The sequence below is a fragment of the Coptis chinensis genome, chromosome 6 (assembly GCF_015680905.1).
Source record: "Coptis chinensis isolate HL-2020 chromosome 6, ASM1568090v1, whole genome shotgun sequence".
Lineage (NCBI taxonomy): Eukaryota > Viridiplantae > Streptophyta > Magnoliopsida > Ranunculales > Ranunculaceae > Coptis > Coptis chinensis.
Window position 1 is genome coordinate 97,571,176 of NC_141461.1, and position 26,560 is coordinate 97,597,735.

At 38.0% G+C, this 26,560-nt stretch overlaps 1 protein-coding gene, 1 long non-coding RNA gene and 1 pseudogene across 3 annotated transcripts; 2 read left to right on the plus strand and 1 right to left on the minus strand.

The window, feature by feature from the left end:
* Positions 1 to 3,278: 3,278 nt before the first annotated feature.
* On the minus strand, positions 3,279 to 15,839 carry LOC147495908 (putative cinnamyl alcohol dehydrogenase 1 pseudogene; annotated as a pseudogene). The gene is made up of 3 exons (XR_015199339.1): positions 15,618 to 15,839; positions 14,598 to 14,883; positions 3,279 to 3,434 (listed from the first exon to the last, which is right to left on the minus strand). The product of XR_015199339.1 is annotated as a putative cinnamyl alcohol dehydrogenase 1 pseudogene (transcript).
* On the plus strand, positions 6,955 to 14,239 carry LOC147495909 (uncharacterized). The gene is made up of 5 exons (XR_015199338.1): positions 6,955 to 7,072; positions 12,681 to 12,746; positions 12,865 to 13,074; positions 13,185 to 13,217; positions 13,971 to 14,239. It is a non-coding gene; the product is annotated as an uncharacterized LOC147495909 (long non-coding RNA).
* Positions 15,840 to 18,018: 2,179 nt separating the features above from the next.
* LOC147495910 (histidine biosynthesis bifunctional protein hisIE, chloroplastic-like) lies at positions 18,019 to 20,969 on the plus strand. The gene is made up of 5 exons (XM_086564698.1): positions 18,019 to 18,383; positions 19,062 to 19,307; positions 19,397 to 19,492; positions 19,617 to 19,768; positions 20,396 to 20,969. The coding sequence occupies exons 1-5, from the start codon at positions 18,204 to 18,206 to the stop codon at positions 20,589 to 20,591; spliced, it is 870 nt and encodes a 289-aa protein (XP_086420824.1). The 5' UTR covers positions 18,019 to 18,203; the 3' UTR covers positions 20,592 to 20,969.
* The last annotated feature ends 5,591 nt before the right edge of the window (positions 20,970 to 26,560 follow it).

Here is a 26,560-nt window from a genome sequence, read left to right on the forward strand (position 1 = left end):
TACTCTCCTTATGTTTCACTCTGTTACTCTCCTTATGTTTCACTCTGTTACTCTCCTTATGTTTCACTCTGAACTCTGAACTCATTAGCAAAAGACAGACATCAAGTAAAAAAAAATTAGAGTTTTTTAGACCTGCCCCCCCATTTCAAAGATGAATTAGACTTGCCCCCCCAAACTCAGACTTCGTCAAAGGGTAGTTAGGACATTTCACAAGGAGATGACGGTCAAACTGCATTGACTTAGACGGAGTTTGAGTTTGGGGGGGCAAGTCTAATTTCCCTGAATTTGGGGGGGCAAGTCTAATTCATCTTTGAAATGGGGGGGCAAGTCTAAAAAACCCTAAAAAAAATAAGACTTTATTCCTTTGATTATCAAATCAAAGTCTAGAACTTATTATTCTCAATTTATTTTCCCACTTACTTCTTATAAATTATATTTTTATTCACATCCAAGCCAAGTCTAGAACTAAAAGTTTCCGTCCACACCATTAAAGCGAAATACAGAGCAGACATTTGTAACACAGAAACCAAAAAAACAATCTTTGTCTGAAAAATGGCATTTGTAAAACGAAGAAAATATATAGGCCCAGCCCTAAAACCCAACCCTAAAACCCGGCCCTAAAGCCTTTAAAGAGGGCTTAGGATAGGGTCAGGGCTTGAGATTTAGACTTGTGACCCGGCCCAACCCGACCCTATGCTGACTTTAGGGCCGGGCCGATCCGGCCTTAATATCTAAAGGGCATTTAAATGTTTAGGGCCAGGCTAGCCCGACCCGGCCCATTGCCCACCCCTAATAAGAGGTCCTACAACTTCCTAACAACTTTGATAGAACACTCCTTGGCAACCATCTGGACCTGGTGCTTTAAGAGGGTGTAGTTTTTTGACAACATTCCATATCTCTATATCGGTAGGTACTTCTCCTAGGATATCATTCTCCCTTTTTGTTATAACTGGCTCGAAAAGTTCCAAAATTGTGTTATATGTTTCTGGACTATCAGTGCTGAATAAGTCTTTGAAAAAAGTATTAACCATTTCACTCACTTCTTCTCTACCTTTTTTCCATATGCCGTCTTCATTCTTGAGTTTCTCTATCTTGTTTTTTCTTCTCCTATACATGGTAGAGATATGAAAGTACCTCGTATTCCTTGTGTAGTCCTTCACCCAGTTTTGCCCTGACGTCTGCCTCCACATGCTTGCTTCTCTTTCAAGTAACTCAACTAACTTTGTTTTTAAGCTTTGAATCATCTGATACTTCCTTTGATTCATGTCAAAAAAAAAAAAAAAAACAAATTACATTTTGGATTGGACTGGACTTTAGGTTACGGAAGACTCAGACGTGACCGCTCTACAACTGCGAGGAGACGGGTAATATCCTAAATAATAAGGCACGAAAAGTACCAATTCTTTTCAATCCAGCCAAAACACTCAATTTGGACCAATTCAACGGAAATTTGACTCTTTTACCCTTGCCCATATCAAAACAAAACATTATCTCTCCAACATAAAAAAAATATTTCTCTCTCCTCTCTCTTTGTCCCTTTCATGTGACCTTGTCTCTTGTTCATTACCACTTTATGTGACCTTTGTCTCTTGTTCATAAACCTCTTCTATTGGAGGTTTAGCCTTATGTTATAGGAACCATAATATTAAAGCAATAAATAATAGACATTTAAGAATAAAAACTAAGCTTATATTGAGAAATAATGGAGAACTTTCTAAAACTATATCTCTACTAATAGTATCTCCTATAACTAACCTAGTTCATCCGGGTATTTTCTTGTTGGTAACAATTACTATAACAAGAACAAACTGTGAATATAAAGAAGGATGATTGAGGCACGGATCAAACGCTTTCTTTAAAGTTATTTCGCGTCTGTTCCTCTTCTAGAATACAACAACCAGTTATACTCTCCTTTGTTTACTGCAGATCAACCAAAAAAGAAAAGAAAGAACCACGATACTGATCTTATGATTGCCCAAAACATAGTATAGAAAATAGTTTTTTCGCTTATATTCTAGGTTGCTGATATAGGAGTATTATTTATAGAAGAAAAACGTGGAGCACTTAGGTAGATCCGGATTGTAGGGAACTTCTTTAGTTTCCTGATAAGGATTGGATTATACAAGTCTACCACGTTTATGTTTCCCAAACCATATCCAATTATGTTTCCAACCCTATCAGGAAACAGGTTTTACCAAAAAGAAGATAAGGGATCAAAGAGCCCAAGCCCAAGTTCACCTCTTGTTTTATTCAAAATAACACAACAATCTCCCACTTATTTTTGATAAAAACAAAATATAAAATATATTTAAGGGCAATCAATATCAGTATCAACATGTTATGCATAGATGAAAGTGTCCAAGACTTAAACCTTTACGTAGTGAAAATTACTCAAAGTATAAGAGTCATAAGTGACCAAGTCTTAAACTTAGGTCTTGAGTATACAATAAGTTATAATCACGCACAACATATCTAGTGTTCTCCTTTCATGTTCTGCACATTAAAAGCCCTGTGCTCTCTTCCTGGATTCGTGAATGATCTAGAGAATCAGCCCTCATTCTCATAGATCGAAAGCGGCCTCTACTTTCACATTCACTAGGTGAGTTTATCAAGAGTGCTCCTATAACTATGCACTCCACTCATAAAGATCATAGAACTTCATTAAGAGTTTTCCCAAAACACTCAACCTATGTATTCGCTTCAGGATATCATGCATTTTATTAATCAAGCATGGAATGATTAATAAACAACAATGCATAACTCATCACCAGCATTCTATGACTTGTTCTTCCCTTTGAACCTAGTTCTTGGGATCTCCTTAACCCCTCTATAAAATTATTACAATGTACTACTGATTTCTGTTCTAGCTTGCATACAATGCAATACCTAATGGAACTCTTTTCTTATTGTGAAAACATTCATTTTAAAGAGTTCTTAATATCTATCACAAAACGATACTTGACATCTTTCTTAACCATCCTCTCAAGTGCTTCATTTATATAGTCGATTGGAATAACTTCAATCTCCGGGTATATCTTGTTGGCAAAGACAAAATTCTAACATCTCTGTGTATCCTTCGCGTGCCACCCGCTATACTCCAGGAAAGAGTTTTGGAACCTACCAAGAAGAAAGGAAATTATTTTAGTATTGACACGAAAGCACTAAAAGCCTATTACTATGTGTTATAACATCTCCATCAATTAAAAACGGTTTTTGAAAGACTAATTCAACAAACAAATAATTACCATGCTTTGGAGAATTGGAAGGTAAACAGATAACTAACCCATATTAAGGCTTGTGGGATGAATTTTAACTTCACTTGGAAAGCCCACTAAAACCAAAACACCCATAGTCTTCAAGAGGGCCATGTACGGATCAAAGGGATGATCACCAGATGCAGTATCAACTATGAAGTCAAGAGACTTCCCCACAGCCTACACGTTATAGAAAACTCGGTCACCATTCAAAAGCTTCTCATTTCTTTCATATGACATATCACATGCGGAGATAAACTATTAGAGGTATGCAAACTCAAGAGGTAGATTAATGTGAATCTAAATACCAATGGGTATTATCAATATTTTTTTTTTTTAAAAAAGGCCATCTATCTAATAAAACACAATGGTGTGGGGCCCGCAGGGCCTCCATCCAGTGGTTACCATTGTCTTTTCTAAGTTGTGACATGGCAAAATAAGGCAATCCCAAAGAGTATGCTTCCTTACGCCCTAACACTCGGATCTACTGGATCTTTTCCTCATCTTCAAACAAAACATCAATACCCTATTCTTACTTTAATTTAAGATCCATGGCTTCCATTTATAGTTCTTTAACCCTATCCTTGGTGTGTCATTTTTTTAAATTTGGGAACCTCGATCCTGTAGAGGGCTGACCCATTGAAGGGTAGTTGACATACTTGGGATGATTGTTGGCATAATTGGCTCAAAGGATCATTTCGTTAATGAATATCGTGTTATGCTTGCGAGAAAAGCTTCTCAACAAATCTGATTATGACATCGACTCGAGATCGCGACTTTAGAACTCCTCAAAGGCTGCGTCTTGAACTATTGGCACTACATCTGTTGACCCTTTTATTATTATTATTATAATAATAATAATTATTATTATTATTGTTTGCTCGCTTGGTGATCCGCTTTGTCTTAACCGGGCATGCCGTTTGCGATGTCGGTTTGGACTCTTTACATCGTTTGTTTTATTTCGTCGGACACATTGTTGTGCTTATTGTTTCACTGCAATGCTTACTCGTGTGTGGCGTATCGTCGATTTGTTAAATGCAAATAACAAACTTGAAGCCACTCCATCTCCGCTACCATCGCTTTGAATACGTTCTACTACCGGGAACGGTGATGTTCCCTATTTTACTGCTCTAGAAAATAATCCTCTTGTACCTCCCTCGGCCCAATTCTAAACCCGGATCCAATCTTGCACCCAAACCCGGACCTACCACCAATTCCAACAATGCCACGCTATCCCAACTCTCCCTCACTTCCTTTCGTCCCATTACGGGTTCGAATCCCCTTAAGACGAAATGCACATTAGTTCATGTTATGTAGTTGTTTTATTTTCTAGCTCATGTTACAATAATTTAAGTGATTGACTGTATTGTTCGAGATTAGAATTTGAGTCTTATCATCGGTAATTTCTTCTTTTGTACTGTTGTCCCTATTTAAGTTATCTATTTTTTCCGTCCTAATTCTTCTAAAATCATCTTTGGTTCTTTTGGACAATGTAATCATATGGCTGTGTTTGAACAATTCAGTTTGGTTGTATTATGAATTGTTCAAGTTGGTTGGTTCTTGGAGCCAAACGGCTGAAATTTGTTGCTTTTCGATGATTCTAACATTTTATTTGCTTAAGTGGTGGTCATCGTTATTACGTTATCAAGTGTGTTGAAGTTCAAAAGCAATGTTAGACACATTAATATCTTGATAGGCCGTTTTAATAGCTTATGTTATCAACGTTCAGACATTGGAGCCAAGGTGTTAATAGCTTCTGTTAATAGCTTCTGTTATAGACATTTATACCATTGATAGGCCGTTTTAATGTTCAGACATTGATAGGCCGTTGGCCGTTTTAAAACAATGTTCAGACACATTAATAGGCCGTTTTAATGTTCAGACACATTAATTAATAATAAGACACATTAATATTCAGGAAGATAGGTGTAGTATTTTGGCGGTATATATAACAGCAATCCAAGAATGTAATTAAATATCTTAATCCTATAACACTAAAACAGCAATCCAAGAATGTTCAGACACATAAATAGGCCGTTTTAATAATAACACTAATAGGCCGTTTTCTAGAACACTAATAGGTGTAGTATTTTGACGGTATATATAACAGCAATTGTTCAATAAATCATGTAACTAAATTAAAATTAAAATTAAAATTAAGTGCCAAGTCTTACCTCTCCCTTTTAGTTAAAATTAAAGCATGTAACTAAATCGTCTGATTTTTATTTCTCATTTGTTTTTCGTTTTTTTTTTAAATTTCGGCGTGGTTTACTACCGTCTAATTTTTTTAATCCCTTTTGTTTATTTACTGCCACCTAATTTTTATCTGTGTTTACATGCGAAACCCTACTACTACCTTTACATGCGAAATAATCACTGCTCGTGGTTTACTACCGTCAGCTACCCTCTACTTTTTTAAATCCCTTTTGTTTTATTTATTGCCACCTAATTTTTATCTGTGTTTACGCCTAAGTACTACTACCTTTACATGCGAAATAATCACTACTGCTTTGTCTTTTTTTTAGGCACCCTTTTTCATTGTAGATTCGACTTTCAATGGTATGTTATCCCCACCTATCTTTTTATGTTTGTTTCTGTAGGTTTTATTGAGTATCTATTTCTATTTGTTTCTACAGGATCCCATAGATAAGGGCAAACGTCCAATAGACCCTTATAAGGATCCTTCGAACAAGAAAAACAATATTTATGTTCCAGTTCAAGATGGACTCTACCTTCAGCCACCTACTCCTCAACGACTGCTTTCGCCTGTGTATTGATAACTTCTATTAACATACTTTGAGTTACCCTCTTATTGGTTTTACATCACATTTTTCAACTCTCTTTCAAATATTTATAGCTTCCTACGCAACCAATTCTTGACAAAGGAAAATGCCCTATGGACTCTTTTTAAGGAACCTTCAAACCAAAACAAACATGTCTTTGTTCCCCAAGATAGGCTCAATCTTCAACCGCCTCTTGGCTTCCGTGTATTTCTCTCTTGCATTGCCTTATTTATTCTTTTTGTTTTATAAATGTCCTCTATCTAATCTCCGCCATCCGGTTAAAAAAAAAATGTAATGGCCGATGTATCGTGGTCCATAAGGTGTTTTCACCGCCATTTAATATCTTCGACTTTATGAATCTCATTTCCCTACTGCTAATAATTATTTTTCTACTTTGTTGCTTATGTATATTGCATTGTCTTATTTTTTTCTTTTTGCTTTATAAATGTGCAAAGCCATCGGATAGTGTTCCTCTATCTCATCTCCCGCCATCCGATTCTCATGTAAGATGAGCTTTAATTAAAATGTAATACTATAATTGCTCATGCATTATCCAAAAGGTGTTTTTGTACACTATAATCGTAGTAAATTCACTGCCATTTAATGCTAGCTTATATGTATAAATGTATAATATTTACCCACTAACCTGTGTTGCATGTGGTCATCCATCTATTCATTTATAATTTGCTTTTATTTTTGGGTCTTGATCACTTATTATCCTTGACTACTTTATTCATATCTTTACATTTCACGTTTTCTAATTTTAATACTAACTGCCATATTTGCTATTATCTATGCATTCATATCTTTACTATTCGCTTGATTATACTTATAATTAGGTGCAGATAACAAATAGAATGCTAGGACAAAAGTGCTTTCGAAGGGAAAGAGAAAGGAGCACTAAACTAATTGGCAACCTGTCATGTCATTGACCAACAACCGATGGGTTCAACATTGAATGGCTCTCCTTCACTTCCACAAACTCCACTTCAAGCTGACAAGCATCAAGCACTTCTCCCGCCATCCGGTTCTCATGTAAGAAAAGCTTTAATTAAAATAATACTATAATTGCTCATGCATTGTCAAAAAGGTGTTTTTGTACACTATAATTGTAGTAAATTCATCGCTATTTAATAACTTCCATTTAATGCCTGCTTATATGTATAATATTTACCCACCAACTGTGTTGCATGTGGTCATCCATCTTTACATTTCACGTTTTCTAATTTTAATACTAACTACCATCTTTGCTATCATCCATGCATTCCTCTTTCTCCCAATCTATTCGGTTGATTATACTTATAATTAGGTGCAGATAACAAATAGAATACTAGGACAACGTGCTCGAAGGGAAAGAGAAAGGAGCACTAACCTAATTGGCAGCACAAACTTCACCATCCAAAGTGCACAAGTAGTCACCCGTCATGTCATTGACCACCAACTGATGAGTTCAACATTGAATGACTCTCATTCACTTCCACAAACTCCACTTCAAGCTGATAAGCATCAAACACATAATAGTCCAGTTACACCTCATGCAACACCATACCGACGTCTTTCTTCTTCAGAGTCTCTTCGGAAATCTCTATCATTCCTTAATCCTGTAAGGCTATTTACACTCTCGAAGAACGTGTCACATCAAGTGCCCATGCTGATTCATCGGATCAAAACAACACGTGAGTACTTCACTTAGCAATTTTCTTTAATCAAAATCTATATATAACTCACCTGTGCAAGTTTTATTGTAGTACATGTATCTCTTCTGCTTCCGTATCCTTACCTCATGCAATTCCACATTCAACCAATGAGAACTTTGTACCAACACCATCTCACCAAAATGCAAGGTTAGTACGTGGTTTATTACATCTTTCTCTTGGTTCTTTGTGGTTTGGTTTATAGTTTCAAAGAAAACCATAAGATCCGACCTAACATCACAAGTTTCTTTAAAGACGCTGCGAATTGTAGGTCTTCTACCTCATCTTTTGTCCATCCAACATCACATTCGACAAATGCAGCTTCTACATCATCATCAACTAACCGAAATTTGCGGTATACTTCTTCACACTTATTGAAATTGGAATACCAATAAAATAGCACCTTTGTCAAAATATATACAATTATTTATCTTGCAGACAACAACCATTTGGGGATCCTGCACAATATTGTGAGGAGTTTCACCATAATGATTTTGACCGTCCAATTTCTGCTAATAATGCTGACATAAGTGATGATGAAGACGAAGTTGACAATATTGTTTCTAATCGTCTGATTGAACAAGGAAGACACTCCTTGGGGAGAATGGATGTTCAGTGTCCATTTTGTAATGCACTCCATTGGATGGATGAACGACTAAAAGATTCATCATTATCACGTCCTCGATTCGGGACTTGTTGTTTGCAAGGGAAAGTCAAATTGCCTCCACTACGGCCATTACCTCCAGCCCTTAAAGCTTTATATGATGGAAATGATCGCAAGTCAAAGTCATTTCGGAAGTACATGAGACAATACAACCAAGCTTTCGCATTTACGAGCCTTGGAGGAAATGAGCGTGTCTTTACTGGACGAGGTCCAAGGCCTTTTACTATACATGGTCAGTTGCGTCATAGAACTAGATCTCTAATTCGACATCGGCGGCAGCCAACTTACTCTCGACTTTACATATATGATCCCAGTCTTGATTGATTGGATACGCCAACTTCAGAATCCCCCGTTTGAACACAGATGTTCTGAAGATAATTCATGCAACTATGCTCCAGTATAATTGCTTCTCTGCTACTTTTCGCCATGCATACGATGTTCTTAGATCTGCCTCTCTTCAACATGGTGAGAACTTCAATGTACCTGCTTATTTGCATTACAGTGCTACTAGAGACAGACGTCGTTATAACTTGCCAACCGCAGATGAGATTGCTGTCATTTTACCTGGGGATGGCAGCGAGCGGGATAATATGAGGGATATTGTGATATATCTTAAAGGAGGGCAAGAATTCATGCGGATCGTTGAATGTCATCCAATTTTACTTGCCTTTGCATTATGTGCTAATGTTTCCTTATGGAGAGCTTGGGTGGTCACGATATGAGGCGTTCAAATACTAATGACCGATTGACACGGATGGATTTCTACTCTTATCGGATATTTGGGCATGCGGAGAATATTCCCGCAATCTTACGCGGGCACAAACTATTTCAAGAGTTTCGGTGGATGGATGGATGGGGTGATCGAACGTAACAAAATGAGATATTATAGGCTACAACAAGACAAGCTTTCGAAATGAACTTTATCAAGGTATCATCGATGTTGCGGTGAAGCTTTTCGACCTAAACCAGATTGGAAGGCGAGTGGTCTTACCAAAGATCTTGTGTCGGCGGCCCTAGGCACATGTTCGAAATTTTTCAGGATTCAATGGCCATCACACGTTACAATAAGCATCCGATATTTCTCACAATGACCGCAAATCCGCCTTTGGGGACGAAGTTGTTGAGGCATTGTCCGAAAGCACCAAACTGTAAACCCGATCGACCAGAGGTCGGGCCCGCGGTCTTTGAACTAAAGCGAAGGGCCTTGATGAATGAAATTAAAAAGAAAGGTGTGCTTGGTACTGCCGTTGCACATGTCTACACCATTGAGTTCCAGAAACGCGGGTTGCCCCATATGCATGCACTTATATATCTCCGACATTCCGACAAGATCCGTGATACCGCTTTCAAGTTGATCGCATTGTATGTGCAGAGTTTTCGATCCGTAAACCTAAACTCGAAGTTATTTCGACCGTCCTCACATGTATGGTTCATGGTCCATGTGGACTAAATAATCCTAACTCTCCATGCATGGTAAATGGTAGATGCAAGCATCACTATCCACGGACTTTTGCGGATGCTACCACCATGGATAAAGATGGATATCCTATCTACCGTCGTCGTGACAATGGTAGATCATATATAATGAGGGGCATACAGGTTGATAACGGGGATGTTGTTCCTTATAATCCTTATCTTTCTAAGATGTTCAACCGCCATATTAATGTCGAAGTTTGTCTTTGGGATCCGTTGTGTTAAATACATTCATAAGTATATATTTAAAGGGCATGACATGACAACAATAGTGTTGAATGAGTTGGATGAGATCCAACAATACTTGGATCGAGATACATTGGCCCACCGAAGCGGTTTGGAGATTATTAAGTTTTCATCTTCATGAGGAGATTCCCACGGTTGTCGCTTGGCACTTCATCTCCCTGGAATGCACCGCGTAGTTTATAAAGCCGATGAACCAATACATGATATACTATCAAGTATGGAGCACCAAAAGTCAACTTTGATCGCCTTCTTTGATTGTTGTGCATCAGATTTAAGAGCAAGAAGCCTCACTTATCAAGAGTTTCGAATACTATGTCCGGAACAAACAATCTCGGACTTGGACAAGAAGGATCTGAGAGGAAAATTTGCTATTGGTAGAATGTATTTCGCCAGTCCTAACTCCGTGAGCGATTTTACTTATGCTTACTTCTAACGTTTGTAAAAGGACCTCAATCATTTGATGATCTGAAAAGGATTGATAATGGTCCTCCACTTCCAACTTTAAAGATGCATGTGTTTGCACGTGGACTTACGGAAGATGACGGCGAATGGGTGCAATGTCTAGAGGAAGCTTCAGTCATGCAGACTGGATATCATCTTCGCCGACTATTTTGTGTTATTCTCGCAGAGTGCAATCCTTTGCAACCCCAAACATTGTGGAATGATTTTTGGGAAAATATATGTGATGACCTTCCACATAAGCTTCGCACAATGTTCAACATTCCAGAACCTACCCCTGCTGAAGTGCAAGATTATGGTTTATTTCTCTTAAATGAGATTTTGATAGAGTCAGGTAAATCACTGGCTAATTTCCCTCTAATGCCGTTGCCTTTGTTAACTACAAGATGGAACTTAGTTGTTGCAAACCGACTCATATGGGACCAGCGACAATTTCAGTTTGATCCTCAAAATGCAAAAGCACATGGCAACAGGGTTCTCCTAAATGCAGAGCAACGCTTTCATATCATATCAGTTGATAGATTCCGTTTCCCCAAAATTTAGGGAAACTCTTCTTTTGAATGGAGCGGCGAGGAACAGGCAAAACTTTTGTTTACAACACAATCGCTACGTATTCGTCGCGTCTTTGAGGGGCATATTGTTATTATGGTCGCTTCATCCGGAATAGCTTCATTACTATTGGTGGGTGGTCTTGCTTTCGCTCGACCTTTTCGCATCCCACTAGATATTCTTGATACCTCTGTTTGTGGGTTTAGTAAGAATTCAATGCATGCGAATTATTCAGGGGAAGCTAAACTTATTATTTGGGATGAAGTCCCAATGCAAAATAAGTTTTGTGTGGAGGCGATTGATCGCACACCGGGATACTCGCGACAATAATAAACCTTTTGGTGGAATAATGAGGTTGTACTTGGTGGTGACTTCCGTCAATGCCTTCCAGTTATACCCAAAGGGGTTCGAGCACAGATTATTGCGTGCTTCCTTTGCGGTCTTCCTTCCTCCGAGTCACATTCATGTTCTAACTCTTGCCCAAAACATGCGATTGGAAAATGGAAACTCTGCAAATATTGCGTTATTAAATTTCTTAATGGAGGTACCAAAGCTGTGTATTTTTCTTTGTACTATTTTGCTTAATATTGATATTCATTTGCATCATTCTTTGTACTATTTTTATTCGTACTAATATTCATTACTATTTTTCTGGTTAATTAGATAGGAAGTGAATGGCCGAGACAGTTGAACTACCATCAACAATTCATCGATGTGCAAATCTTCGGGGATCTCATTTCTACTACATATCCTCGGCTAAATCAACCTACCGCGGTTACACGGAATATTTAACCGAGCGACAATTCTATCGCAGACGCCAATGATGATGTCAATGATATTAATGCAAAAGACTTTTAAATATGTTCCTGTGGGAAAGTACTCTCTTTCTAGCTGCGGACAAGATGATGGCGACGAGGATGCAACGAATCCGACCAATATTAACCAATACCCAAATGAGTACCTAAACTCACTTGATCCAAATTGGTCTACCACCGTTTCGTCTCAACCTAAAAAGTCGGTTGTCCTATAATGTTGTTGCGAAATATTGCTCCCAAAGATGGATTATGCAATGGAACCCGATTGATGGTGGTCTATCGTCGACCTCGCGTTCTTTTCACAAGAATTTTGGTGGTGAAAAGCGGGTAATCATGCATTTATTCAAGAATATCTTTGTCACCATCGTCTTCGATTTTCCTTTTCATATGACAAGAAGACGGTTTTCATGGCGTGTTGCTTATGCAATGACTATAAATAAGTCACAAGGACAATCGGTGAAGTATGTGGGGATTGACCTTTCGTGATGAAGTTTTCAGCCACGGTCAATTATATGTCGCGACTATCAAGGTGTACTTCTTCGCATTTAATCAAGATTCTCCTCCCTCCAAATTCAGAAAAGTCACACCCCAAACTTTGTTTACCCGTAAGTCTTACTATAATCCGTAAGTTCTTTTCATTTATAGTCACGTGTTGAGTAGTTTCTCATTGAATTTATAGTCATCAAATTGATACATTTGTATTTGCTCTTACTTGGTTAATTTGCTTCGTTCAAATTATGTAGGTTTTGCGAGTTGGTGTGTAATTACATTTTGTCAGTATTGCGTTAAAGAACTTTTTGCGAACCTTGGTTAGTTATTTTTCCCCCTAATTTCTTCTTTTTGATCTTATAACACCTGAATTTATAGTTCTATACAAATCTATTTCAATTCCTACTAAATGGTGACGTCTGTTTATATGGTATTTAGCTGAACGAAGAAATTTCAATTCTCATATCTTCAAACTTAGTGATCTCTGCTGATTCTCAGGTATGTTCCTTTTCATTTTTTCATTTTTCCTTCCCTGGTCTCTCTACTTATTGTGTTGTTTAATTTTTTCATCCATGAACGTGACGATGGGACCTTGGCCAATCACTATAACTTAGTGATCTCTGCTGATTCTCAAATCAAGTGAAACAGGTAACATCTCTTCTCTTATAACTCAATCTCTTTGATTTTCCATGTAAAGATTCAATTCATTTTAAAATCGTTTAGCCAGAGATGAATTATTTGTTTTCTTCTATGTAAAGGTTTACTCTGAGCTTCTTCTGGTGTTGTTACAGGTATTTATTTGCTTATTTATTAAGGGTTCTATTTTTTGGTTTTGGGTTTGTCAAAAAGTATTAATTTTGATTGATTTGAGCTTTGATTTGGTTACATTTGCTTTTTATAGGTATTTTAGTGTAGGTAGCATTTTCGGGTGGCTATTGTTTGTTCTTTGATTTATTAGCGTTACACAAAAGTAGCGTTTTATGGAACTACCCCAATGAAAATTTTAGAAAATATGGTATATGTATACATTGTAAATATCATTTGTTATAGGTGTAGACCTTTTGATAGTTATGGGACTCGATGTATGTATTTTACTTGTGTTTTTGGTAATGACTTTTAATGCGAGGTGCTTTGATGATCGGCATTAGGTCAAATACTTTGGTGTACTAAGTCATAATGTTGAAGTGGTCTCATTTTTGTAAAGCCGGTTATTTGATGTACCGGCATCCGCATCGAGACGGTTAAGTAAATGGATTAACCAATGAGAAATATATGATTGTGATTTCAGGTTATGACGGGTTTATATTTATGAAATGTTAAAAATCTGAGAGGAGATCTTTTTTAAATTTGACTATAAAAACCACGTGTCATAGGTTTGTAATTGTTTGAGTTTTGGGGCGTTACATATTTGCTTGTTCCAAAACTAGAAAAGAGTCTAGAGGTGAATACAATCGTTCATTGTTTCACTTCTAAATTGTAAATTTCTTCTTCTCTTTAGTATATATAGTATTTCCTACTCACTCAATTTAACGAATTTAAAACAGATAATTACATACTTCTTCGATGAAGTTTCCTCAAGGCTTGGGATTTATGATAATGACATTGACATTGGCGAACGAGGCTGGGGTTTCTGGAAGAGTTATGATTGTCAACAATGTTATCTGTACTTTTGCTACTTTTTTTTGTTCTTGGCGTACTTTTGTGGGTGCTCTTTTTGGTACTGTTTTGATGTCCTCATTCAAACCACTTGTTGGAGTCTGATTATGTATTTGTTTCTCATATTGTTCTTATTTCATTTGGCTTAATTGATGTTCTTCTATGTTTAAGTCCATTTAGATGAATGAGTCTAGAACATATGTGCAAATCACTACCCGATTTATTGAATGAGAATTGTCTTTGCAGCCTTTTAACATGATCCAAAACATTGGAAAATCATCAAATAATGGGGAGGTTCTATCCAAATCACCCTTCAGGTGGTTCAAGTTAGTGTGATGTCGAGTTTCTCAGCCTAATAATCATTCTTGACCATAAATAGAACAATAGCCGATTATAATAGAATCAAACGGGGAGAGGGGTGTGTTCAAGTTCAGTCGCTTCTCAGAGTTAGCGTCAAGAAGCGACTCTATCGATCCGCATCGGCACGGGCATACCCTAGTTATATTATAACTTACTTCCATTTGTTGTTTGTCAGTTGTGAGTACAAATCTGTCAGCTTTAAGGAGATTCAGGGCTTCATCTTTCTTAGATGTACTTGTGCTGAGAACTGTTACATGTAATCCAAAAGCCTTTCCAAACTTCACTGCCATATGACCAAGGCCACCAAGCCCAATCACACCAAGAGATTTACCCGGTTGGTTCATCTTATGGCGCATCATGGGAGCATAAACTGTTATTCCAGCACATAACAAAGGTGCTGCTGAAGCTAATGGGTAGTTGTCAGGAATTCTGTAGCAATACCTGTGTAATCAGGAAGAACAAAATACCAAATTTATTCCTGACAAGTTACAACACATTCTCTTTTTTTACAAAAGAAAAGACGTTAAAAAATGTCAAGTTGGCAGAGGAACTTTTAAATGAAAACGGTACAGCCGGACCACAGGATATCGAGCTTGCAAAAGTCTTTCCGTAATTTTGAAGCTTGGAATATATAGGAATAGATAGGGGGTATTGAATATTGAAGCTTGGGAGTTGTTCAAGCTTTCTGAAATCAAGGACAAATAGATAATGGACACAATAACTCTCAACTGTAGAATGTGAAACCCACAAGCGCAACGACGTAAGGTTCTAAATACAGCACACGACTTGCATTTTTACAAAAGATATACTAGGAATGAGGAATAAGAGAAAAGGGGGTTATTGTTGTTAGGCGGATAGTTCAGTTTTCATTTTCTTTTGAAGTTATACCAAAGAAACAATGATGTACCACTCACAGACAGACGAGCTATAAAAAGAAGAAACATAACTTTGGATTGTGGTAAATCGCCACATGAATTCTTTACGTGCACCTTACAGTATGGATCGCTATTTGGAATTGTTCTTTTTTTTCTTTTGTTTTTCATCGGTTATTTGGGAACTACTGCAATATTAATTACTTAAGTACTGTACACAGTAAAATAGTATACATGGATAATACGCAGCGTAAGGCAAGCATGATTCGGATATTTAATAATTTATAAGTTGAAGAGAATTACCTTTCATGGACTAAGATGAAACTGGAGTATCCTCCTTTTGTGACTGTACCATCCACATCAATTCGATTAAAGGTGGAGACTCGACCCTTTTCACAATGAACTTCTAGGCCATCTTTACAGTAGGAACATTCTCTACAGGAGTTTACATATGTTCCAACTCCAACATGGTCACCAGTTTTGAAGCGGTGAACATTGGAGCCAACTTCTTTGACCATGCCTACAATCTCATGCCTGGTAATGGAAAAAACAACATAATAGAAGTTAAATGGCCTTCCATACCACCAAACCTCAATACAAAAATATGAAAAGCAACACCGGCCTACCCAGGGACCAAAGGATATATTGAGTCTCCACAAACTTTTTTTTTGTTGTGAGGGAGGTACTCACATATAGAGAGATCCAAGACAAAACACCATAAATAACATAAGGAAGAGTGGAAGAATAAAAAAATGTCCTACACCTATAACACCGTAGCAGATCATGGCCAAACAACAAGATCACAAACTCGAAATTTCAATATATTTATTTAATAAAAAATTACACGAGAGAGAGAGAGAGAGAGAGAGTTATAAACAAAATTAAACAATATAGAAAAACCAAATAAGGCAAAAGAATGATAGAGATAAGATTGAAGTGTTGGCTTTAATGCCTCACATTTGATAAATTGTCATAAGGTGATGAAGAAATTTAATTAGTTATGGAGGCGTGCCTGTTTATTTGTTTTTTTTTTGATAAAGTGCATGTTTATTTGTTGGAGAAGGTGAAAACACGAGGGAAACGAAAGGGCTTAATGCAATTTTCTAATTTCCAATTTTCCAATGTAAAACCATTTATTTGTTGGAGAAGGTGAAAACGCGAGGGAAATGAAAGGGTTTAATGTGATTTTCTAATTTCCAATTTTCCAATATAAAACTGCTTATCTAACAAATTAAAATAAATGAAAAACAAATAGTGAGTTTTTTTTTTCACAATAAAACAATAATGAATTTAAAACTGTAGGTGGGCTAGGATATATTGGGCCCTTGGACTAAGGCTATAGGGTAGAACCGGCCCTGGTCCCTACTGATTGGGCAACAAGTAGGGCTGGAAATGGTGCGGGTTTTGACCCGAATCCGACCCGATCCAAACCCATTTCAACGGGTTTGGACCTTAATAATGAGTCCGAATAAGAAAATGGGTCGGATATGGATTATCCATTTTTAATTCGGATTCAAATATGGTTTTACTCTAAACGGTTCGGATCCTCCTAGATCCGAATCCAAAATATAAAATTTTGTTAATATATATTCCAAATAATAATAGGTCTCTCTTGTTTGTAGACACGTGGGTGATTGAGAACTTGTGGTTCGCAATTCGGGTTGGGTCGGGTCAGGTCCGATTATCCCATTTATAGAAATGGTTCAGATATGGTATGCCATTTTGAATCCATTCGAGTCATGGATCTGGATCTGGTTTTGTATTGAAAAAATGGATCTGGGCATGGGTATAGTCTGATCCGACCCGAACCCGCTCCATTTCCAGCCCTAGCAACAAGTACATACAGAGCTACCGCTATATGTTTCTCTAACTACTAAATGTCCCTTTGTAGGGGCCATTTGTTTTTGCCTCTTATAAGACCTTGAGGTTATAAGGTCTTATAACCTTTTATAAGATGTGGCCTAGTGATTTAGGATATTTTTTTGGTTTGTTTTTTGCCTCTTATAAGAGGCATTCTACTAGAAATGTCTTATAAGAGGCTCCAATTCTATAAGTACCAAAATTGGATCTACTTCAATTTTGTAAGTCTTATAACTTGAAAAATAGCTCAAACACCCCCGTCTATATTCCCCTAGCCTCATTTCTCTCTTTTTCCCTTTTCATTATCTTCTTCTCCAAATAACTCCATTGCCCTAGCCATCACCACTACCACTACCACCACCATCATCACCACCACAACTACCACCACTATCACCTCCGCTACCACCGTACTATTAAGACTATCACCACCACCACCACCACCACTTCTACTACTACCAGTCTACCACCACCACCACCATCGTACTATTAAGACTATCACCACCACCACCGTGCTATTAAAACATCCACCACTTCCACTACCACCACCACCACCATGCTATTAAGACCAATATCATCACCTCCACTACCACCACCACCGTGCTATTAAGACCACTACCACCACCACCGCCAATTAAGGTAATTTCCTAAAATCGATATTCTAATTATCAAAATTGATTTGAAACCGAAAATCAAACTATACGTTTGTTTCAAATTAATCTATTCAAGTTAAATATGATGTAAAGTAGGGTTATATTTGTCAAATAACCATACATAGAATGTCGTGTATTTGTTTTTTCTATTTTTACAAGTGTTTATAAAAAGAACTTAAAATGAAAAACAAACCACTTTATAACATGGTCTTATAATACCCTCTCATAACACATAACCCTCTTATAACTTAACCCAAAAAAAAAACAAATAGCCCCCTTACTCCCTTAGATACTTTGTTATATTGGTTTCCTCATTATTTTATTTTTGCATTATCATCATTCCTTGTTTAATTTAATTTGGGTTACTCACCAGGAAATAATGTCAATTTCACTTTTCATTGGTTCATCATCAATTGGTACCAGTAATTCGTTAAAGTTTCTCTCTCCAGCTTCCAAGACTGGTTCATTTCCACCTTCTTCTTCTAATAGTATTACCTTTCACCGAAAAAAGGTATCTCAAGGAAGCCTCGTTATCAAAGCTTCAGGTTCCGAAAAAAAGGTACCCCAGTATATATTTGTATTAAATATGTGAATGTATGTAAATATAAGTATCCCTTTCAATTGTTAAAGGAACCGGACATAGTCCAGGTGTTTATTGTAGACTCGTCTACAGAATAATAGGGACCTTTACATGTCTGGCAAAGAAATAAAGAGAAGGAAAACTGACGGGTGATTTCATCTGTAAGTTGTACTTCTCTTTTTGCGTTCGTTGTTGTACACTAATCTTATTTTTGTGATTTGGTGACACATCAAAGACGCTACATGTATTTAGTTTTTCGTTGAGGAAAAGTATGAGCTAGCTAAGGAAAACCGTGATTTAGTTTTCTTTTTCATGTGCACAAGAAACTGTGATATCTACTATACAATCATGAAACATCAATTAAATTGTTGGTTCATTTCACTTGTGTGGCAAAGAAAGGTAGAGAAGGATTGTTGATGGACAAATATAATTTTTATTTTGAATTCATGGTGTCAATTGTTACCATTAGCATTTATACCATGATTTGGCGAGTTACATGCAGTTTCCATATCTATATGGTTTCTTATTTTATTGGAGTAGATCCCCTTGTATAGTTTAGAGTTGTGGACTCATTGACATTTCTTTTTATCCTTTTCCTTTCAGTTTGGATATTTGTATATGAGATGGTCTATTGTTTCTTGTCGGGGATAATTTTAGGTGGAGTTATTGTTGGATAGCATCAAATGGGACAACAAAGGTTTGGCAGTGGCGATTGCTCAAAATGTGGACACTGGAGCCATCTTAATGCAAGGGTTTGCAAGCAGAGAGGCACTTGCTGCCACCATTTCAACTCATAAAGCAACATTTTATAGCCGTTCGCGATCATCATTGTGGACAAAGGGGGAGACATCAAAAAACTTTATTAATGTCATTGACATCTTTCTTGACTGTGACCGCGATTCTGTAAGCTTCTTTGGACTTGATCATTGTGGTTTGTGCTTACCTGAGACTGTCAGATTTACCATCTGTTAATATGATAATAATGTTTTCAGATAATATATCTTGGCAAGCCTGATGGTCCTACTTGCCACACTGGATCGGAGACTTGCTACTATGTTTCGGTCAATGATTATCTTAAAGGCTCTGAGGTTGAGAAATTTTGATACCTTATTTTCTTATTTTATATACCTTTCTTTTAGCCAATTTGAGGTGTAATAACCTGAATCTCTTGAGGAGAGTTTAATTCATGTGGTTTATGATTAATAAATGCAGGTAAAAAAAAATATGTTGGCATTAACAACTTTATACTCGTTAGAGTTCACAATCTCTCAGCGGCAAGCAGAATTAGGAGCCATAGAAAATGGAAAACCATCATGGACAAAGCGGCTATTGCTAGACCAGAAGTTGTTATGCTCCAAAATTCGGTATCTCAAATGTTTTATATACACATATGTTTAGTTTTGCATTATTCTCAGGGGCAACTGTTTTCTAGCTTCATTTTACACTCTGCAGCTCATACTGGACTGTAATATTATATTGCACACACGACTGGATGGAAAATTCCTCCTCAAGTCAAAATCCGTTCTTTTCACATGCTAGCATATATGGCTGGTTGACGGCACTTCTGTCTTTATAATGATCTGGAATGTTTTCTTGTTCAACTTTCATCTGATTTGCTTTGCTAAAACCCTTGTATCTGATGTTTTCTGTAGTTTCTTTGGTGCTTTAATTAGATATTCAATCTTATTTGACTTGGAGAGAGAATAATTTAAAAACCTAATATCTAGTTTCATCTCTTCTTTTTTGGAGTTGAGATGTGAAGTATTAATTACTAAAGCAGGGAAGATGCTGTTCCATCTAAACCTACTCCAATGGTACTTGTAGGTGGTTCATATTGTACTTGGCACCAAAAGAACTGTTCTGTTTCCAGATTATAAAACCCTAGCAGCAAGCTTAAACTTGGATTTATATTGAGATGTTATTTATTTCCCATTGGCACAAACATAAGATTCTTATGGTTGTATATTCTATTTTGAAACCCACTTGTGTAGAGAAGAAGCAGACGAGTTATGTCGGACATTGGAGGAGAACGAGAATAAATCCCGTGCTGCTGCAGAGGCCGCGGATGTGTTGTTTCATAGCATGGTTTTACTGAAAAATAAAGATGTGACGCTGGAGGAGGTCCTCCAAGTCCTTAGACAGAGATTCTCCCGGTCAGGTATTGAGGAAAAGAACAGTCGCAGTTGACATGGCCAAGACCTGAGTAGCAACCCAATGGAAATCTCCAGTGGTTTATTCAATTTTGTTACTAAACAGCTGAGAACAGTGGAGTCAATGCGTATTGATTTTAATAGAATGACTGGCCAGTCGAGCAAATCCAAGCTTTTTGGTCGAAGGTGTCGTTCTTTTTCATGTTTTCGAATCACTCTTTTCAGTGGTGGATTACTGGATTAGAAGTGTTCCCGTACTTTATGAAATCTAAGATACTATTATAGTGGCGGAATGTAGCTTCATATGATCTTAGATTTTGTAGTTTCACTTGATTGGTGTTTTTATCATTATCTCATGTTTGTCACGAACTCTTGTTGAATTGGTAATTGACGAGGTATTAGAGACTTGATCAAAGTATGGACTCAATACTGAAGGGGTTGCTTAGTATTGTGCAAATTTCGCAAAAATTTGCTGGTGAGGATAGATTTATGTTATGGCTGGGTTAAGGGCTAGGTGGTCCAGCCACTGCGAAGGTCTCCCAAATATGAAGCAAGTACAATCTCTATCTCATTTGATGGGGATGCAAAGTGTTTCCAGAAAATCTCTATCTCATTAGTACTGAATAGTTCCCTTCTTTGGTTTAAATCACTTGATCAATCTTTCTGTCTGTGCAGACTTGAGTTTATAAAAACAAACTCTTACATGTATGCAAACTGTATAGAAATTGTAAATTATAGAACTAATCTACAAAGCAATTAACGGAAAATCAGAAACTGGATGCAGATGTATTGAATCCTAATACGTTAATGAACAGCGATTATGGTGCATAAGTATTTGGAAACTAAGGGATCAAATTGAGATAGTCTATTCACTTTGTGGTTTAGGATATTAATCTGTAATTTTCAAATAGTATTATCTTAAACTCGATCTAGCTTGTATAATAGTTTTCTTAGATTTATAGTGATTTAGCGGCAAATTTTCGAATCAGAATATATTTTTATTGAAAATAAACCGAAATACGTTAATGAGCAGCGATTATGGTGCATAAGTATTTGAAAACTAAGGAATCAAAATGAGATAGTCTCTTCACTTTGTGGTTTAGAATATTAATCTGTAATTTTCAAATAGAATTATCTTAAATTCTGCATGCAGAGGAATAACTTGGGGTTAATGCTTCAATGAGAGAACCCTACAAAAAAAGAGGGGATGGTCATTGCAAAAAAGATGGACACCTATCCCCTTTCCTTGACCGAGAAAGGGCAAGTCCGGCCAGAAAAGGACCGCCTCTCCCTCAATTTCATTAGGTTAGGTCGAGGTGCACTGATTGAAGAAATGAGCAGATGGAATGGGCGATCTCATGAATCTTAACTCAATCTAAGATGGGTGCCAATACTTCCCCAGTTCAAACTCTCGGCAATGGATTAGAACCTTAGGGAGGACTAGCTATAACTGGGAATCAAAACATGTTATAACTAGCTCCTCCTAAGGGTACCCGTTGTCAAGTAGGACCTCATGCACAAGAAGGCAGTGATTGGGTAACTAGTCGCCTCCAGGACAAATGTCCTTAAAAACTGTTTGCTGCATGGCTTAACTTTTTCATGGGCCTAAGGAACCCTGTGATAGAACATCGTAGATTCCTTGTCTACTGGCTTGCTCATTACATTGTTCTGTCACAGTTCGAGGATCCATTTTTATGAAAAAGAAAGTATGAACGATGGCTTTGGACTTACAAAAGGGTACCCCGATAGCATTAGCAGCCATAGTCACAGCAAACTTGTATTAGAGATGGGTGTCATCACAACGATAGCTAGGGGCGGTAAAGTGGAGTCTTTAGCCGTGTACAGCCGATTCGATTTACTTCAGGCCTGGGCATGTGAACTTCTACTTCTTAGTAAACGGGCTTATTCCTAGGATTGACTGGGTCATTTGGTCACTGCCTCAAATGGGTCTCTCCCTCCGCTTTTCCAGTACTAAAACTATATAGTAGGATTAAACCTATACTGTGGTAGGATAAATAGTGGTCCCTTTCTTTAGTGAAGGCAGGCATCTGAAAAGGACTCTAGACTTAGGCTTAACCACTCCTGTTGTGACGGTTTCGGACTGATGGTCGGACAATTGCCAATAGAATTCAGAGAATCATGGACAGGCAAAGTTTGGTATGGGGCTTGTTGAAGTATGTAGTGTCGGTCTCACACATTCTATAAGTGTGAGACCGTACCTTATTTAGCTTGTTGCTATTTAGGTTATTCCATTTCTAGTATAAATATATGCATTGTAGGTTAGGGTAAATAGACTCTAAACCCTACCTTCTTCTTGTGCTTCCATCCTTTCTTCTTCTTCTTCTTCTACACACTCAATCCCTTTAACCTAACAAGCTAACCACCATATGTATCTCCTAGCATAAATAACATGGTATCGGAGCCGACTCTGTTTAGAGAATGCTAGGAGAGAGATCCTCAGTTTCAAGGTTCCAGTTTTAGTATTAGTTGGTGTCTTAGTATTGTTTCGCTTCCGCAATCTCTTGGTATTGATAAAGAGGAGGCGTCTGTCTCGCAGTTTTGCAGTTTCGTATTCTTTTTCATCAAGTGAGTTTTTCTTCTCTTTACAATGACTGATGTTGTTTCAAAATCCGATGAATTCGGTAATATCGCCCTGCTTTTTCTCTGTTGGTATGACCTCTGTCAAATTGGAGGGTGTTGCCAATTACCTTCAATGGGCGATTCTTGTTTATCTTCTTTGGAAAAGGTAAGGAAAATCATCGTGAGATCCCCGGATGATAAAGGAAAGACAACTGGACAAAAGATGCGCCTTGGTTAAGAATTTCTGTGGAATACTATGGAGAAAGATGTTTTAATAATTGTGCGTTTTTTAAAACTTGAAGGAGATTTGGGAGTATCTACAAGAATCATACTCTCAATCTCGAATACTTCTCGTATCTTTCGGTTGTATGAGAACATCTTTGATCTCACTCAAGGAGATATGTCTATCTCTCGAATATTACAATTCTCTTAAGTAGCAAGTGGGAAGAATTGAATATATATCACCCACTTACTACGCACATAAATCGGTTGAAGAAACAAAGAGAGGAATTTCGAAGTCTCCAAATTCCTATCCGGGCTACGCCCCGAAGTTTGCTAATGTGAAAGCCCAAGTTCAATTTGAATCTAAGCTCCCTACATGCCTCGAGGCTTACTCTCGTTTGTCTCAGATATCGCACCTCCTCCAAGGCACAATGACGGTCGCGGCTTTATTGATCCCTCCAAGCAGTAATAACAACCCCTCTTATGGTCGTGGTAATGGGGTAGAGGAGGTAGAGGGGTCGTGGTCGGGGTGGTCGTACCGCGGAGTGGCCGTGGTCGGTGGTATTGGCGGTTTTGAGCCTTGTGAGCATTGTGGGCTTACAAATCATAGTGCTGATTTTTGTTGGGATATAACGGGACACCCACCTTTGCACAAAGCCAACAATGCCACGATGGAGTTGATCGAGAAAGACCGATTTTCAACGAAGTTCAAGAAGACTTTGCGTACGATGAAGCGGATACAAGCTATTCCCAGTTCATCGAAGTTTGTCCGACTACCCGCTGCGACCCTAGCCGATTCGGGTAAAACATGTCTTCATACAAGTGGTAACAACTCTTGGGTTATTGACTTCGAGCTTCGATCATATGACAGGTAATCCCCAGTTGTTTTCTAGTCTTGCGTATACTCACACACCATCATATGTCACATTAGCAAATGGGCTAAGGCTAGTATTCTTGGTCGGGGTACTATTCAGTTAACTCGTAATATATCACTTGTCTCAGTCTTGCTTATTCGAAACTTCCCCTTTAATCTATTGTCTGTTCATCGTCTCACCCAATCTCTTCACTGTAATATCATGTTTTCTTCCACTCATGTTGTGTTTCAGGATCTACAGACAAAAGACACTAGTTGGTGGGGGTATGAGCATGGGGCATCTATTACTTTCAAGATGATTATAGGCACTCTCACCAGAAGTAGGCTCTTTGGTCCTCTCTCTCTCGTTGATTGGCATAGACGCGTCTTGGTCATCTTCCTCTCGGCTAGTTTCGAAGTTTAGTTCCCGGTATTTCTTCTAGTATTTAGTCTTTAGGTTGTGAGGTTTGTGAGTTAGCTAAACATCGACGTGCTACTTACAAAAATAGGTTAAATAAGTGTTCTAGTGCTCCTTTTCAGTTAGTCCATTCGATGATATGCGGGGTCCTTGTAGAACCACCGGCCTTTTGGAGCCAAGTATTTTATTACATTTATAGATGATTTTTTTCGTGTTTGTTGGGTCTATATTATGGAAAATCGTTCTCAAGTATTCTCGTTTTCAAAAATTCTATCTTTGAGATTACTAATCGATTATTCGCACACATGCATGTTTTTCGAACCGATAATGCCAAAGACTATACCTCTACAATATTCCGAGTTTTTAGATGACCATGGAATTACACATCAAACCTCCGTGTGGATACACCTCAACAAAATGGGGTTGTTGAGAAAGAACTGACTCCATTCTTGAAGTAAGCCCACGCTTAATGTTTTCAAACAAATCTCCCAAAGTTTTATTGGGCGAGGCACCCCATCGCCACATACTTGATTAATCGTATGCCCTCTTTGATTATTAGGAGGCAAAACACCATACTCGTTCTTTTCCCTGGTCAATCTTCTTTCCATCTTCCCCTCGGATTTTTGGTTGTGTCTGCTTTGTTCATAATCTTAAGCCAGGTCGTGATAAGTTAGACTCTCGTGCTATTAAGTGTATTTTCCTTGGGTATTCACGTACACAGAAAGGGTACAAGTGTTATAGTCCTCATCTGCGCAAATCATTTGTCTGTGCTGATGTTATCTTTTTTGAAGATGTCCTATTTTACTCTTCAGAAGGGAAGATGTCCTCTGAACCATTTGAGGATTGTGTTATGCCATCTGGTGGTGCTGGATATGATCTTGGTGAAAATGAGGGAGCGAGTGAAGAAGGAGCGCTACCTGCGCCCGCTGATAGCCTTCCAGGAGTGCGGGCGCGCCCAGTACCTTCAGTTGCCATTCCAGAGTTTGAGGCCGAAAGTTCAACTGCTCCGCTGCCCTCACCTCTTCCCACTGTGTCTGTGGATCCTATTGCCATTCCATTTGACCTTGATGTTCCGATTGCACTCCGAAAACTTGAACGTCCACCTGCCAGTATGCGTCTTCCTAGTAAGTATGCTCAGTATTCTATTTCTAAGTATGTTTCCACTGATCATTTACCACCATCTGTCAAGTCTTTTGCTATGTCCTTGTTGTCTGTCTCTGTCCCGTCTAACTACAGGGATGCTCTATCTCATCCTGGCTGGAAGCAAGCAATGGACGAGGAGTTGAGCGCCTTGTATTCTAATGACACTTGGGTTTCTACGGATCTTCCTTCCGGGAAGAAAGCGGTTGCTTGTAAGTGGGTTTTCACTATTAAGCATAATCGGATGGTACTATTTTCGTTTAAAGGCTCGTCACGGTTGCAAAAGGCTTTACCCAGACATATGGTATTGATTACTCCGAGACGTTTTCTCCGGTTGCAAAGCTCGCCTCTGTGCGTATTGTGATTTCTCTTGCCGTTCATCATCACTGGCCTCTGTTTCAGTTGGATGTTAAGAATGCCTTTTTACATGGCGATCTTCTGGAGGAAATCTATATGGTTCAACCTCCTGGTTTTGTTGCTCAAGGGGGAAAGTCTGTCGATTAAAGAAGTCTCTTTATGGGCTCAAGCAGTCTCCTAGAGCTTGGTTTGCAAAGTTTAGTCAGGTTTTGATGGCTAATGGAATGACTAGGTGTGAATATGATCATTCCGTGTTTTACCGAAAGACCCAGCAAGGGATTATTGTCTTAGTTGTGTATGTTGATGATATCATTGTCACAGGGGTCTGACAAACAGGGTATTGATCGACTTAAAGTCAATCTTCAAGGCAGTTCGGACCAAAGATCTAGGAGAACTGAAGTATTTCTTAGGCATTGAAGTTACGGGTTCCCGGTGA